This window comes from Pseudorasbora parva, chromosome 3 (genome assembly GCF_024679245.1).
Source record: "Pseudorasbora parva isolate DD20220531a chromosome 3, ASM2467924v1, whole genome shotgun sequence".
Taxonomy (NCBI): domain Eukaryota; kingdom Metazoa; phylum Chordata; class Actinopteri; order Cypriniformes; family Gobionidae; genus Pseudorasbora; species Pseudorasbora parva.
This window is the reverse complement of record NC_090174.1, coordinates 23,152,934-23,170,804: the sequence shown is the minus strand read 5'-3', so window position 1 is coordinate 23,170,804 and position 17,871 is coordinate 23,152,934. Positions and strand designations below refer to the sequence as shown.

Genomic DNA, 17,871 nt, shown 5'->3' with positions numbered 1-17,871 from the left:
AACATTTATTTTCTAGCAGATCTTAACAAATGTGTTTTGCTCTTTGTAATATTATATATTATATACTCTTGAATACTGTATTTATATTTTATATTATTATTTTTTTTAATTGAGAATTTTTTATTTAAAAAGGTTAACAGTTTGTTTACAAGAAAAAGCAATTATAAATTTGTAAATTCTACAGCTGTAATGTAACAATAAAAGCTATGAAATCTAAACCTGTTCTAATTTAGAAGAGGTTATTTAATGGAGGAACGTCCTAAGACTTGATAAAAACTTGATAGTGTAAATATGTAAAAATATATATGTTCATTAAACAACAATGTTCAAAACATCAGAAAACGAAATAAAATTAGGTTTGTAAGGCATAACACAAGTACAGTACATGATATGAGAAGTTCTGGTAATGCGTCACTGACAGTAATTCTTGCTGGCATATTAATTATCCTTCTCTCATATGTACATCAGATAAGAAGGTGTCCCCTAGAGCCAGTGTCAGCCATGTTACCCTGACAAGGCTTAAAGATTTCAGCTGCCCAGGGAACTCAGAGAGCTGCGTCTCCGATCAGGGGATAAAGATGGAGGTGGAGCCTTCAGGAAAAGCTGAGAGATCCTCCATGCCGCAACACGATACTATCATGAAAAACAGCTCATCTGAGTTGGTAGAAGGGGTCAAAGAAGAGCCTATTAAGATTAAACAGGTTTGGTTTTATAAGCAATACTTGCATGTTTGTTGCCCATTGAAAGAGTGTTCTTTGTCTTAACTTCTGTAATTGCAGATTATGCATTTATAAACGACTTGATTTGTCATGAAATGAAAATGCAAAAGGCTCAAATAATCACATTGTCACAGTAAGGAAGACATGTGATGTTTTTTCACCTTTCTTGTTTTCAGGAGTTTTCTTTTAGTCAGGTTCCTAAGAATACTTTGATCAGCAAAAAATGTTCAGAAGATCCTGGCGTTCCCAACAGGAGAACCAAATCCATTTACACTCCTCTAGAGGAACAGTACATGGAGATCAAGAAGCAACATGTGGACACAGTGCTTTGTGTTGAGTGTGGCTATAAGTACAGATTCTTTGGTGAGGATGCAGAGGTAAGATCCAGAGCAGCCCATCACAATTATCAAACATTATGTCATACATTACGCTATTAAAGGATAGATAGATAGATAGATAGATAGATAGATAGATAGATAGATAGATAGATAGATAGATAGATAGATAGATAGATAGATAGATAGATAGATAGATAGATAGATAGATAGATCTTATAATATTTTCAAATTATGGTGGAAAATAAGTATTTGGTCACCTATAAATGCAAGATTTCTGGCTCTCAAAGACCTCTAACAACTTCTTTAAGAGGCGCCTCTGTCCTCCACTGGTTACCTGTATTAATGACACCTATTTGAACTCGTTATCAGTATAAAAGAAACCTGTCCACAACCTCAAACAGTCAGACTCCAAACTCCACTATGGCCAAGACCAAAGAGCTGTAAAAGGAAACCAGAAACTGGGGCTCCACGCAAGATCTCACCCCGTGGGGTCAAAATGATCTCAAGAACGGGTGAGCAAAAATCCCAGAACTACAGAGGAGGACCTACTGAATGACCTGCAGAGAGCTGGGACAAAGGTAACAAAAGCCCCGTTTCCACCAAAATTACTCGGAACTATTTGTACCAGGAACTTTTTTACAGGAACTTTTCTCCCCCCCAGACCTGCAACTGTCTGCGTTTCCACCGCTAAATAAAGTTCCGTGAAGATTAGGCAAATTATTCCGGTGATGTTGGACTGTGCGTGACTGCTCCTCCAAGCCAGTGACGGACAGTAATCATTTTTGCGTGTACCGATTGAAAGATGTAGTGGACTGTTTACATGAGACGTTATCTAAACCGATCTGGTGTTTACATGTGATGACTTTCAATCGCAATCATTTTGTCACATGCAGTTTGTCTGCCGCATCAAAAATGTCAACGCTGTTTTTTTTTGTCCAGCAGCTGGAATGTGTTAACTGTAGCCATAGCAACTCTTAACGGCCACCAGGACTAATACAGTATTATATAAGCTATTTATTTGTTGTAAAGTGTAATAATCATCTCAGAAAAAAAAAATCTTCCGTCAGGTTAAAGTAAAAACTGCCTTAGGCAATATACGCTGTCATTATTCCAACATTATCTTCATAACTTACGAAATAAAAAGTTTAACCCTCAGAAAAATTTGCTTTCCTCTCTTGTCAACATGAGCGCGACCCGCGCTGTCACTTCATGTAAGGACGCACACTTAAAAGTAATTGGTCAGGTCGTTTACATGGTGAAAAAATAGACTGTAAAAAAATTAATAATGAGTATGGAAGAGATTCAAGCTGTGCTGCCTTTGCTGGTTATGTATAGGTTTACTAAAGAGTTAATTAATAACGACAGAAAAGAGCACTAATATGCAGATTCAGCAGCATGCAGCATATTCAGAAAGCTTGTAAAGCTAGATTTAAAATGACAATGTATATTGTTATCAGCTATTACGGACATTGCACGTGAGATGGCTGCGACGAACGCGCGCCATCAGACAGACAGCACAAGACTGATATTTACTGAATGTAGACTGAACCTCGCAAAAGACTTTTAAAATCAGTATGTTCAGCACCCAAGTCCCGCCCTCGAAAGTTCCTGAACTTTGAAAAAGTACTACCTCGCGAGCAGGGCCGTTTGGAGGGGGAAATATTTACCCGGAACTTCATTTAGACCCTGGTTCCTTTGGTCTAAACACACCGAGTACCACCCAAAGTTCCTGGTTCCTGGGTAAAGTTCCTGTGGTGGAAACGTGGCTAAAGGCTACCATCAGTAACACACTATGCCGCCAGGGACAAATCCTAAAGTGCCAGACGTGTCCTCCTGCTTAAGCCAGTACGTGTCTGGGCCCGTCTGAAGTTTGCTAGAGATCATTTGGATGATCCAGAAGAGGATTGGGAGAATTTCATATGGTCAGATGAAACCAAAATAAAATTGTTGGTAAAAACTTAACTTGTTGTGTTTGGAGGAGAAAGAATGCTGAGTTGCACCATACCTACTGTGAAGCATTGGGGTGGAAACATACAGTTTTTCTGCAAAGAGACCAGGAGGACTGATCCGTGTAAAAGAAAAGAAGGAATGGGGCCATGTAGTGTGATATTTTGAGTAAAAAAGTAGCTTTATAGGAAGAATTTCAAGGTCCTAGAGTCTCCAGATCTCAGTCCCATAGAAAATCTTTGGAGGGAGTTGCCCAGGGACAGCCCCAAAACATCACTGCTCTAGAGGAGATCTGCATGGAGGAATGGGCCAAACTACCAGCAACAGTGTGTAAAAACCTTGTGGCGACTTACCGAAAACGTTTAACCTCTTTCATTGCCAACAAAGGGTATATAACAAAGTATTGATATTAACTTTTGTTATTGACCAAATACTTATTTTCCACCATAATTTGCAAATACATTTTTTAAAAATCAGACAATGTGATAGATAGATAGATAGATAGATAGATAGATAGATAGATAGATAGATAGATAGATAGATAGATGGATGTGTTTTTGGTGGATGCACCACCAAATGTGGATGAACAGTCCGTTTAATGTATTTTCACTGACCTGTTGTCATAATGTTTGACAATAAAAGACTTTTAGAAACCAGTGCCGGTTTCACAGACAAGGCTTAGTCCTAGTGCAAGATTAAAATGGATGTTTGAGCTGTTTTAACTGAAAGCAGCTTGCACTGACATATCTTAAAATATGCCAGTGTTATTGTTTTGGACTCCAGATGCACACCAGTATTTTATGTTTGTTTTTTTCGAAGGCATTTTTATAAAAGCTACTTAAATGTCCTAATTTAACTATATGGCCTACTCCTGGCTTAAAACTTGTCTGTGAAACTGGGACTGAGACAATTTTGTTTTGTAGATCGCTGCAAAGGAACTCAATATCACCTGTCATCTGGACCATAACTTCATGACAGCCAGCATCCCTACTCATCGCCTGTTTGTGCATGTTCGCAGATTGGTCTCTCAGGGCTACAAGGTCACTGATGTTCTATTTATTACTCCTTATGTTCTCCCTTTTGTTATTGTTTTCGATGATTTCGGTCAGTGTAAGAGTGTTTTCATGCATCATTTCTTAGGTAGGTGTAGTGAAGCAGACCGAAACTTCAGCCATCAAGGCCTCCAGCACCAACAAGAGTTCTCTCTTCACTCGGCAACTTCATGCACTTTACACCAAATCCACGCTTGTGGGAGAAGGTATTGTTTCAGTATCTATTGTTGACCAGATTCTACGATGCATTTTACTGTTTGCAACTGTTTGATGGGTATCAGTTGGGGGTTGGAAAGATTTCTGAATGTTTTTAAAAGTAGTCTAAGGTTGCATTTATTTGATCAAAATACAGCACCAAAAAAAAAAAAAAAAAAAAAAAAAAAAAAAAAAAAAAAAACAAACAAAAAAACAACGTAGTATTGATACCTTATAAATGAATCCTGTGATGGCAGGTTTTTTTTTTTTTTTTTTTTGCTTGCTGTACTACTTTAGGTTCATTTTATTTTATTTTATTTTTTTATTGGCTTTTGACAAACAGGGAATTTACTGACATTACATGTTATGCAGTTGTAATATAAACAAGGCACTGTATACTGCCATTGTTAAAGATTAATATTCATTGAACAAAGTGATCAACTGAGTAATCGACTAACCACATAAGGCATGAGAATGTTCTGCATGAATATACAATATATACATACACATCTTTATATATACATACACCTGTATACATATACACACACATTATATGGACATGTGTATGCACACAAACTACCAACCCACACCTTCACATACATCTATAAACATGCACATTACTAAACTTGCATGCTAGAAATTGTTAAATGCATACTGTTATGAACTTTTAAAGGTCTAGGGTCAAAACGTAACATTTAGATGTTAATATTGCTGTAATGGAGCGGGCAGCAGAAGAGACCAGACACAGAAGTTGATAAGGCCAATTGATTTATTAATACTAAAAGCCGAAGCCAATAATCAGTATGTATGCGCTATAATACAATGCATTTAAGGAAGTATAAAGAAGAAATACAATAAACGAATGGGGAAAAAGGAACGTGGTGGCGCCAAATTAAAGAAAAGAATAAAACAAAAATAGTTCCTAAACTAAATTCCCCAAAACTCTCTAACCTTCCTAACCAAAGAAAAATGTGAAAAGAAAAACCGAAATCTTCAGCGTATCCGACGCCATAACTAAACCTACACTAAATAAGAACAAAGAAATACAAAGAGGGCGCTCACCTCTTACCTGATGTGTTTAACATTTGATTACTGCGGGCAAGATGTACATCGCGCGACCTGCTTACCTGTTCTCTATTTCCCCAGAAAGTAGGCTACTAAATTACTCTTAACTCTCAACATTTCACAGTACAGAATCAAGTGTGGAGTTAACACAAGATAACAAAAGAGTCACAATGACACTCCAACTGACACTCCAACCTGACACACACACACTGCTTAATCAGGACACGTTTTAAGAATTTATCCACCAGGACGGCACTTGATTGGCTGCAGAGACGGTACCTTGATGAAGAAGAGTAACAGTCGCTTCCTCCAATCAGCAAAGACCTGAGAGCAAGAAAGCACAACCAGAGAGAAGAAAGGCAGACAAAAAAAAACACAACTAACATCCGATACACTCACAGCCCGTAACACATACATACAGCCTACATTTAAAAGTAAAAAGAATTTAAGGTCTACTACTTGTTCCCTTAACATCAACAAAACCAAACAAAGACGTAACACTCTGATCTAGTTGTCGGATGTACAATGTGGCAGCCTTCATAAGTGAAACTTTTTTGCTCATAGAAATCAAATCAAGTGTGGAGAAATTAGAAAAAATATTGCCAGAAAAATGCTAGGTACTGTGAGCAAAGTGACCTGGGATTACAAACCAACCAACATTTTCTTGACTTACCCAAACCAGTGTTGACCCGTGCAATCGAATTCAAAACCGCCCATCTGGCAACACTGCCCATGATACATATCAATGTTGAAAACAGTTGTGCTCTTTAATATTTTTGTCCAAACTATAGTTCAAAGTTCAAAATAACATCATTATTTGAAATAGAACATTTGATCAATTTAGTGCATCCCTGCTAAAAGTATTAATTTATCTCAAAAAGTCTTAGTGATCCCAACCATTTGAATGGTATCTTTTTATGATGATTTTTTTTTTGATTGGTAACCTGCAGAACCCCAAATGAATAAATTAATTGCCTTGTTCTCAGATGTGAATCCTCTTCTGAAGCTGGGAGATTTGGAGCAGGCCGAAGATGTGGTGCAGGACAGTGCCAACAACTATCTAATGTGTGTGAGCGAGAGTTTTGATAAACAGAGCAAGGAGCTGACCGTAGGGATGGTGGTAAGAAATCATTGTGCTGGTAATGTTTGGTGAGTTTTAAGCCCGTGACACACCAAGCCAACGTCAAACAACAACTAGCGGCGACAAAAGCCGACTGTGTATCTCAGACAAAAAGCTGCGCTTGAACACACAGCAAAGACTACAACTGACTGCCAACTAGGATGTGCGTTTTGCATCTGCATGTAAGGAAATGGCTGTCTATATCAGCATGTATCAATAGTCTGTATTTGTCATTTGAAAATAGGACTGCAGATACACAAGCCTTAAAACAAAGAAGTGCTTGCGTACCATTTTAAATATCATTCATGCAGATCACTTTCTTGATTCCAGGCAGCTCATGTTGTTATGAAAATATTAGTGCATCTGAATGCTTAGGGTAGATGAAGTTAGAACAGAAAAGTCAAGAACCGTCTTGAGTTCTTTGCTCGCTTTCATCAGTTTTATTCTTGTACACTGAATTGTTCTCTAAACTAAACAGCCAATCAGAGCAACCTCTCTCACTAACGACCCCAACGCCAATTCTGAATCAGGTGAACGTATTGACGCATGACGCTCACAATAGCCTAACGTTTGCTGACTGCGGAACGGTGGCTTGGTGTGCCTGATAAGTTCTAATACAACAGAGAGTTTCAGTTTGTTAAGACAATCCCATATATTCCTAATTTTTAATGCTTAATACTACAACCCTCTCTTCCCTTTTGGGTTCAGGTGGTCCAGCCAAGCATCGGGGATGTGATGGTGGACTGTTTTAAAGATAATATGGCCCATTCAGAGCTGGAGTCCAGGGTACTTAAAATACAACCTGTTGAGATCCTGGTGCCTTCAGACCTCTCCGAGACGACTGAGAGGTTATTACGCAACATTGCTCTGTCCAGGTAAATGTTCATGTTGTGTCTGCATCTTATTGTGATTGAATATAGTGTGATGCTGCATTGTAGATGATTTATAATAGGGTCCGCAACAACACATTGCATAATCATTAATGAAAATAATCAACAACTAGCTTTTTTTCTGATAAGTTGTGCCTGTGTGCTGTGCACAGAAACTCTTGTCCAGTCACATTATTTTACAGCAGTGAATAGCGCTTTTCTGCTATGGTAAATCTGCTGCGGTAAGAGTTAACAATCCCAGCTATGCAACAAAATAAGAATGCTTAATTTAAACACTTAATAATTTCCATGTAAGGTGCTGTTGTAGTATTTAATTCTGCATTTTTCTTCTTACCAGTTAAGGCTTAGTTTGAACTTGTTTTTCTTTACTATCAATGAAGTGGTTTAAACTTAGACTGGGTAAATCCAGCCTGATCTGCCGATTTGATTTGATGCTGCAACTCAGTCTGGAAACCATTTCTACTTCTTCTGTCACACTTTTGTAGGAACCAATCACAGACTGGATTATCCACCTAGCGCGCTATTGACGGGTTTAACACGATGACAGATAGAGAAGTGATAGGTTGTAGTGATGTCCGGTTTGCAAACGAATCGTTCTTTTTAACCGGATCTTTATAGTGAACCTGTCGAACCAGTTCACTGAATCGTTCTAAACGGTTTGCTTTTTAAATCAGGGCTGATCCCACAAGTTACTATAGTTATAACTTTCTGACATGAGTGACAGTCTCTCCAACTAGAAATTAACTAATATCACTTGAAGTAGATGTATTAACTCCAACCATTAGCCAAAGTGAGACATGTTTTGCTGTGAGAGCTCACGAGCAGCTGATCCTGAGCATGCACGTGTAACCGAACGTAGCGGTTCTCGGATCCTCGGATCAGCAGTACAGAATCGAAAACCGTTTCTGTCGGACACGTTCGCTACTGAGAACCGATGAGCCGATGAGCTGCGCATGCGTGTTATTTGTTCAGAGGAGTTTTAAGTGTATAAAACTAATCCCGTTTGCTAACATCATAACAAAGCTGTCTTCACTGTATTATTTTAAAGTTTGGAAACAATGGATTGTAAAACGGTCAAATTAAACATTTATTTGTTTCATCAATAATGCATGATATTTTCAGGAACAGCTTTTTTCTTATTTAATTTCGAAGACAATACACATTTTAAAATGTAATCAAAACAGTAGGTTTGATATCAGACTACATATTCAGCTTGCAGCAGTTCACAGCTCAGCACACACACACTGATACAGCGGTTCTCGAGTCAGATCGACCGGGTTGCAACGGTTCTCGGATCACCAGTACAGAATCGAGAACCGTTTCTATCAGACACGTTCGATCTTTCAGACATGTTCGATTCTGAGAACCGTTGAGCTGAGATACTGAGCATGCGTGATAGCGTCGTAACCGAACTGTTTCTCTCGGACTAGGACAGCTGATGCTGATAATATATGAGCACGGGTGAACTGAGGATTTGTGTACCGGTAAGTATGTAATGTCAATGTAAGTTTATTTAATCCGTGTAAAACATCAGTGTTTGCACGACAGTGGCTGTATTGAGTTCTGTTGCAAAACATAAATGAAAAAATGTATCCAAGATGATGAGGATGTCAATAATAATTATTTCTATACTAAGTTTTGATTACAAATACTTTATATGGATGTGTTTGAATGTATTTTCATCCGCCGGGATGATAGAAATGACATTGTCATGTCATTACGTAAAGACGTAAAAGAACCGGTGATCCGTTTTTTTAAACTGGATCATTGAAAAGAACTGTCCGAAAGAACCGGTTCGCGGAAAAGAACCGTACTTCACTAATACTATTAATCACTAATAGGTTGTTGCCTGTTGATCACGCCTCTTGTTGTCTGATTGGTTGAAGGACTATCCAATTGCATACAGTCATTCAAATAATGCTTGTTGATCGTGCTGTAGAAAATACAGAGCAGACTCCCCTGACCAATGTTCAGTCTTAAATTGAGCTTGGTCTGGTGATAAAATACAAGTTTAAACTGCCATTCTGCTTCAAAACATCTGTGTGTAAGGTGATGTAAGGTTCATTTTTATTTTTAAAATACTTCTTGCTCCTAACAATAAAAAAACGATGGCATACAAGAAAAAGTCAAAATAGATTCAATCCATAGGCGTAATTTACGGGTGGGAAAGGTGGGACATGTCCCCACCACTTTTTTTAAAATCTTGCTTCACGGATGAACCTAACTAATACAAACAAAACATCTCTGGTTAACTAGAAGAGTATCATTTTGTTCGTTTGTTAAATAAGAGGCGATCTGGCGCTCGTTGCCCCTTTTATCAGTGCTGCAGATTTCTCTCACGGCTCATGTAGTCTTCACACAGACGAGCGCTGTAATCGAACGCTTAACGCCGTTGCAGAGACTTTCTATTTGTTCCGGTCAGATCACGAAACAAAATGCACAAAAACTGTCCCTACTCTTGATGTACTGATGATATTCGGTTTTGTTGAGAGAAAAAATAGGCTACGAGGGCAGATTAAAAACGAGAATTTCTAACAAGTTTAACAGACTAGACCAGGGATTATAAGCAAAGTATGCAAATCTATATGCCTTTATTCACGTGAAAATTCTTGGCACAACGCTATATTGTGTTTAGATGCAATTATTAAACGAGATCTATATCAATAAATGAACTATTTAATTGATTTCCGGACATCTTAATACTAATTTTTCTGCAATTGTTATTGTACATATTTTACATCTGATATAACATTGTATCAGCAATGCAACCCCCCTTAACACGCCATATTGTGCATATCATATGTACGTGAAAAACTGCCTACCATATGCACGCCAAAGCTCATTTTGACGTATGAGCGCCCCTCACACGTCAAAATGAGCTTTGGCATGCATATACGCAGTTTTTCGCGTGCATATGATACACAATTTATGTCCCACCCACTTTTTAAAACAAAGTTATGCCACTGATTCAATCACTATATTTGTTGTCAGTGTGCTTTCAGTTTGCACTGGAATATTGTTTTTCAAATAAAACAGAAAATAATGTTTTATTAGATTATCCAATTCATTGATGAAATAATTGACATTAAGTGATTGCTAAAATAATTGTAGCCGCCCATGTTTATTATGCAATTTTAGTTGGCGGACCCGATAGAAAACACTAGCCATGTAAATTGATGCAGTAATTAGCAATTTTATTGTGTAGTTTTTGTTATTTGCTATAGTTTTTCCCCCTCTAATATTCTTTTGGTGAGTATGTGAAAGCTGTATTCCAAATGATATATTGTGGGGAAAATAACCACACTTGCATTCTTGGTCACTTGAGGTATGCAAGGTGGACTTTAATCAAACTATGGGCATGGCATCCTGTCCAAGAAGAAGACTATCACTGCTAAAGTGCATGATAGAATCTTTAGTGCTTCCCTTTTCTTAGCTGCAGTATCAAAGACACCACTCCAAGTTACTCTTTGATGAAATTATGGTTTATTGATGGACCATAAAACATTGACACATGGAAAAATGTAAGTTATCTATTGGTAATACTCCTTACATTATCATTGGTTATACACCCTATCATCCTGACAGTTGATTGCCCAGTTTAATAATTATTTAATATGATTTGTTAGATATTATTTCATGTTTGAGTTGTGAATTGTGCAAAATACAATTGCTTACTTAGTAACAAGCAATAATCCACTGTCACCACTAGATGTCAGTAAATGACTATCACCTCTAAACTCACATCTCAGGGTGGAAACATTTAAAGTTCTGAAAATACATACGGCCATTTTCAAACTCACAATGTCCAACTGAGCAGCACAGCTCAGTGTATTAGAGCACGTGTGCAAATTGCTAAGCCACAACAATCCATCATATTTATTTTTATGTATGTATAGTTAAATAGACATGCACTGCAAATGATGTGTATTCTATCCTACCGTCATACACTTTTTTGCTCCGAACTGAGACAAAATCCATGGTGGTGTGTTGCAAGTCTTGCAGTATTTCCCTCTTAGTTTAACTTGAACTTCCTTTGAAGGCCCAACCTGGTTTGTTTGGCTGTTTCGATGCTTGTGGTCATGTAGATAAGGTTGCTTAACATGGTAAAGTAGAATGGATGGTATTCATTAGGGGTGAACTGGTGCTGGTGCTTCATCATTCAGTTGAATTATCTGTGTTAAAGTGTTCACAGCTATTTACTGATACAGGATCTTGTTTTTGTGATTTTGCTGTGAAAGAAATGAGTTGAGGATAACCCTGGGGGAAATTTTATTGGTGATGATATAGCATCTAGATTAAATTCATAATTTTATTAAAACCCTTATGCATTTTACATGCAGGTGTAAAGAATCCTGCAAAAATCACCCCAAACCTCAGCAGAACTAATCTGTGTGTCATCTATTGCTAAACATCTTTTCCACTTGCTGGACCAACCACATTTGTCCTTGAGCAAGTCTTGGAGTACAACAAAATATTGCATTACTCTATTATGCTTGGATTTCCCAACCGACTGGAGTAAAATTGGGCTTATTCTGAAGACAAATCTGCATCTTAGCACATAATTGCACACCTGCAACACAGTCAGACACACTTTGACTTTCTTTATTGGCACAGGTTAAGACTGATGAACATCTTTAGACGATTGTTTCTTCAGACAGGCCCTAATCCACTCTTTAATGTTTTCACATGTAGGATAATGGGTTGGAGTTGTCTCTGTTTTTCTTGTCTTGAATCATAGGTAACACTTCTTTGACAAATCAGGGTGAAATTTTTTTCAAACTGGTGATCGGGCCATCCAAACTTCCTCCAAAACATATCTGAGATCACTGCTAGTGTTCACTCCTGGCCTGGGCCACCTAAATTTTACAGCGGCATCGGTTACATTGTAATGTTCTGTGAAATTCACTTTGTGGAATGACAAGGGTCCATGATCAACCAAGACCATGAGGATGTGCTTATGTCCCCCGGTGGACATCTAGGTCCATACTTAAACCCAAAAGGGTGTCTCTTTGAGGGCCATGGGCACCTTGACAACTTTTATTTTTCATTTATTTTACCTTTGTTCTACATTGCTCTGTCCCTCCCATAGACCGTAAAAAAATATAGACGACTCGACATCATCCGTTTCCGCTTGCCATATTTGAAGCTTTCAGGCGGGGGTACACGGCGCTGACATCTTGGGACCGAGTCTGCGCAGTAGCGATTTCGGGACCGGAGTTGCGCAGTAGAGCGCAGGAAGTAGAGCAGGAAGGACAGCTGCGATATCAAAAGCCCGCCCACACTCTCGCAGATGCAGAACAATTAATTATGTTGGTGTGAAATAAACAGTTATGGAAATGTAGAAATTAAAGATAAAGCACCAATCTGCTCCCAAAAATTCCGAAAAAAGTCTGTTAGTGCCTCAGTGACAACTTCACTCAGAGAAGACGTCAGTCTCAGCTGTCAATCATGACGTCACACCCCCCGTTTTTAAAGCGTCAGATAACTAGCTAAAACTAAACTTATTTTAAAAAGGAACACTTGAAATGAAATCATCGTGATGATAACTGCCTTCAATGACATAAACTAACAGTAATATGTCTGTAATATGTCTGTAATATGTCATAAACTAAAAAATATTTGAAGTGTAATTTTATTGTTTAGTTTTTCTCGCGTCCATTAGAAAACACAGAGGGGCGGCTATACTGGGACCGGTCACCGGGGGGCGATCGAGGCACGAAAGCTTCAGTAGATGAGAGGGAGACTGCAGGCTTGGTCCCTCCTTGGAAAAACGGTCTGATGGTTTCCGGGAATGAGGGTACATGGGGCGAATCAGACAGTGGGAAGTTAAATTAATTCAGCGCAGAATGCTGAAAGCACAATCTATGGTTGAGAGTGAAAGCTCTTGTGGTACTTTGATATGATACGCTGATCTGTCTGCGCAGCACTGGTGTATCGAACAAGCCTCTTCTCCAGCCATTGCACATACTACTGTACTGTGCAGTACTACTCTAAACTCGTTATTGCGGTGCATTGTGGGATTGAATGAGTGTATTCAAAAACGTATGGTTCTTATGGTTTTGGACACTACTACAAATAGCTGTTCCCTCAAACAGTGCCCTATTTAAGGGTATAGGGCTCGATTTCGGCCACAGCCAAGGTGTTCAGGCTTACTTATTGATTAATTACAGGCAGGTGTGTTGAATGCGGAAAGTAGCCCTCCAGGAGCAGGATTGGACATCCCTGTTGTAAAGGAAGTCTGTTAAAAAATAGGTCAGCGTAACATTAACTATTCCTTCAGTTGGCACATTCCCTCTTAAGGCTTCAACATACTCCGCAAGAACAGAGAAAAAAGTTCTCGCAGCTTGTTCTCGCCACATCGCCTGAGCAGAATTTTTTTCTTGTGGCTGTCCGAGAACTATTGTGTGATTGGTCATACGTTTAAAGTGGACAGGGTTAATTCAGAAAAACGCAGATGTTCGGCAACTGCTTTTTTCTTTTTTTTCTCTTGCAGAGTATGTTCCAAGCTTTACTCTCTTATGTTGCACTTCACTAGCAGCTTCTTGAATCAAGATTGGTCTTTCTTCTGGAAAAGAAACCTTGGCCATATCAAGCTGCCTTTTTCAGAGGTCAGCTGCAGCTGTGGTCATGGGCACCCAGCAGATCCAGTGGAGTGCGGTCCTCAAACTGAAAGTGGTGGTAATCTTGAAGTCATGGAGGCCGCCACACCAACTTGCTTGGTGAGCTTTGCTGTTAGGTTATGTCACTTTGCCTGTTGTTTGTTAACTGCCTGTTGTTGGCATAGAGTAAGATCAGTAAGCTGTTATAGGTGCCAACTTGTGACAGCTCAATATAGTTGTAAAACAGATTCTATACTTGCTGGCCCTACATCCAAATATATCTTAATATAAAAATAAAATAAAAAGAGGCACAATTTTCCTGGATGACTTGGTGGTTGTCAGCGATGCGCGGGTCAATGTATAAACAACCTGCACTGACCAACGTTTTCAGATAACCTGCCCGCAACTCGGACCGCAAAAAAGAAAATATTGTAACGTTACCCGACCCGCTTCCTGACCTGCATCATTAAAAGTAGTAAATGCTCCCTGGCATAATGTCCATTAATCCAGCCTGTGGAGGAGAAATGTTTCAGGCCCTGACGTGCGCTGGTGCAGCGGCGAGAGCAGGCAGTTCTTTAGGCGGCCCATCATTGTCCTTTTCAGCTCTAGAAGCATATTATTGATGAACGTGATGTTTATGTTTCGACCCTGCTTGGAGAATTCATCAGCAGGTCAACTGAGAGAGATCCCACTTTTGGAAAAGTGTTAAAGCCTTTAGGAGCGCAAAGTCGCAAACTGTTCTTTTTCTGAATGCTGTATGATATAGCCTAGTGTTGTGAAATAAAGGCTTGATTTATTCATTTATTTAGTTTCGTTTTCTTAACAAATAAGATGCTGCATGTGTTTATCCAGTCTAATCGAAGTGTGCGCCTTCCCCCCTGAAAAAATCCCGCCCTGAATGTATACGCCAAAATTAATTTTATGCATGTTTTTTTGCGTGCATATAATACACACTTTATGGTGGATTATATGGACAAACCAACCCCCCCCCCCCCCCCCCCACACACACCCCCATCATACCCAAGAGCGTGTCATATAGCCTGCACGCCATAAAGTGCGTATCATGCACGCGAAAAACTGCATAGCATATGCACGCCAAAACTTATTTTGGCGTATAGGTACATTCCACGTGATTGCACACTCTCACTATTGATACTCATTACCATGTGATCGTGTTGGACATTACCTAGCTAGGCTATGTGCATTTAAAAAAGGATAGCCTATTAAAATGGTACAATAGCATTGCTCAAATCGGCTATTTTGTTCTGCATCATCTTTTATTTCAAACAACCTGACCGACCGCGACCCGAATATCATTAAAATATTTTTGGATGACTCGTACCTGCGGGTGACCGCAGGCACCCACTCATTTTGGATCAACCCGCGAATCACTGGTGGATGTAGTCGGCCCAGAATTAATTTATACTACACACATTCATACTATAAAGAACAAACTGACAAAATTACAAACTTTGTCACAAAGAAACTCACAAAGTTCTTTCCTCATCAAATGTAGTACCTACTCAGCAGGCAGAATGAGATTTCAGACACACTGTGGGAGTCCAGGCTGGTGGTTAACTTCATATTCTTGTTGGTCTTGTTGGTTTCTCCAGATAATTTTAGGTATTATTTTGAGAGAATGACTCCCCAACACCAAGATCCTTGAACATGCTAACACTGTTTAGATTGAAAAAACTCTGGCAAGGCGACAGCTGCAGTGGGTCCTCGACAAGTTCTCCATCAGTGACAGTTACTCTGTGCCATCAGAGCTCCTGGCAGAAGAAAGTGACAGAAGGAAGGAAGGACACCCTCAAACGAAACTTAAAAGCATGTGGTATTACACCAGGGGACAATGGGAAATTGGCTGGCATGGCATCTAGTGCTACATGTAAAAAGGATGTTGAACAATTAGCCATCCGGTGTGTCTCTCCGGTGTGGCACAGAACAGTATTGAATTTTCGCCATTACAAATATATAGACAGCCCCAGCATGGCACTCACATGTCCTAACTGTAGAAAGGCATGTGGGTCATGAATTGGGTTCTACGACAATCTTCAATGGCATTGTTGTCAACTGTAGCATTAAGCCCAAAGTAACCACATTTCTGGAACTGACGTCATCTTCTGTAAGAATAAACAGTCATGAGTGAATGAGGACAAGCTGTTTCGAAGGTTCTGGCTTGCATTCTCTACTCACTGGGAGCCCCGAATTGTGACATGGATCAGCATATGACCAAGTCTAGTCATTTATTAAGAAAAAGAGAGAGGGCCGTTGCAGTCCTGCGAGAGACTGCTCAGTTGACGGGCAACTACTCTTGTTTTGTCTGTTAAACAAGACGGATGTTGTCGATTTATTTTGACTTACTGTGACTGTGATCACTGTTGCCAAGGGCAACGCTTTAAGGTACTAGATGGAAGGTATTAGATTAGTGAGGGGCACATACTCCAGTCAGGTGTGATGTCTCCACTAACAGGCCTTATATCTGTGAATTTGATTTCTGCGCTCGCTTAATCTATATCTCTACTGTCTTTAACGTGCACTAATGTCGTTCTAAATTGCAGTACTTCCTGCTTTCTCCTAACTCAGCTTAATATGCAGAAATATTTATAAGTAATCCATGAATCCATGAATTGTAAATTCTGAGGCTTCGTAAGGCTTTTTAGTATCCTGACCAACCCAGCACAGCAACACCATTGCAATGAGTTTGGAGGCAGAACTGTTTGCTCGGCCAATGGCAGACAGGGAAAATAGTTTTTATAGTTTTTTCTGTTAAGTTTATTAGTGCAGAAACTACGCACCTAGGGCCAGCGAGAGCGCAATTACAAAAAACAGAAGATGGCGGAATGGTCTGCAAATTAAAAAACACAGACGCAGTTGGCTAATTTCCGTAATGACCAACGTAATCTACAAAGAACAGCTCAAATTAGTGTCTGGTTTAAAGGTGCCCTAGAATGAAAAATTGAATTAACCTTGCCATAGTGAAATAATGAGAGTTCAATACATGGACATCACATACCGTGAGTCTCAAACACCTCCTACTTCTTATGTAAATCTCGTGCATGAAAAACTCCACGTAAAAATAAGTGATTCTCGCCATAACACCAACCGTGATGCAATCATTGTGGATCATTTTTATGCACGCCCCCAACATTAGCATCTGTCCAAACAGGTTCATTGTCAGGTGGAACTGACAGAGCTGAATCATTGGGACTGCAGGTAAACATGCGTCATGCCAGGATAGTGAAAACAGCAGCTCTCATGGACACACATGTCATGCTCCAGGCTGTGCAGGAGACGTGAGGACTTTTCTACCCTTCCCACAGATAAAGAATGTAAACAGTCATGGTTGATGTTTATAATCCGATACCACAACAATTTAATTCAAGATCGTTCGTTTGTTCAGCCCATTTCAAGCAAGCTTCGCTCAGCGTCTTAAACTGAAGAAAGTGGCAATTACAACTGTATTCTTGCAAGCAGTAAGTAGTGATTTATCCACTTATTGACTGTTTAAACAATTTCTGATTAAATTGAAAGTTTCTTAGAGAGACAGCATTGTCTAGATGACACAAGATGCTAGTACAGTAACAACAGGAAACACCAAGTACCATACAAAACTAAATAGTGTGTCTAATGACAAAGGTTAATATTATTTTGTATTACAAAATACAACCGTAGATACGTTGCTTAAAGATCGTTCACTCGATCCTTCTAGCAAACGTTACCTTTTCCACCATATAAGTTAAAATGATAGTCATTTGACAAGGCTATTCATTTTGTAAAAATATATATATTTATATTTTTGAGAACTTAAGTATGATGTTTTTGCATGCTTGTATTTCAGAGTACATCACAGTCACTGCGTAGCCTACATTGTGACTAATGTTATATAAACATGCAATATCGTTGACGAAAAAAGACAAAAGTCTAAAATCACTGGTTTTGGTTT

The 17,871-nt window shown here is 39.1% G+C and overlaps 1 protein-coding gene across 1 annotated transcript in view; it reads left to right on the top strand.

Annotated features, from left to right (window-relative positions):
• The window catches only part of msh3 (mutS homolog 3 (E. coli)), a 114,254-nt gene that overhangs the window by 1,078 nt on the left and 95,305 nt on the right, over positions 1-17,871 (top strand). The window contains exons 3-8 of the mRNA XM_067438181.1: positions 469-701; positions 896-1,096; positions 3,928-4,044; positions 4,145-4,262; positions 6,303-6,436; positions 7,145-7,311. Coding sequence (XP_067294282.1) covers positions 469-701; positions 896-1,096; positions 3,928-4,044; positions 4,145-4,262; positions 6,303-6,436; positions 7,145-7,311 — 970 coding nt within the window. The remainder of the gene's footprint in view (positions 1-468; positions 702-895; positions 1,097-3,927; positions 4,045-4,144; positions 4,263-6,302; positions 6,437-7,144; positions 7,312-17,871) is intronic.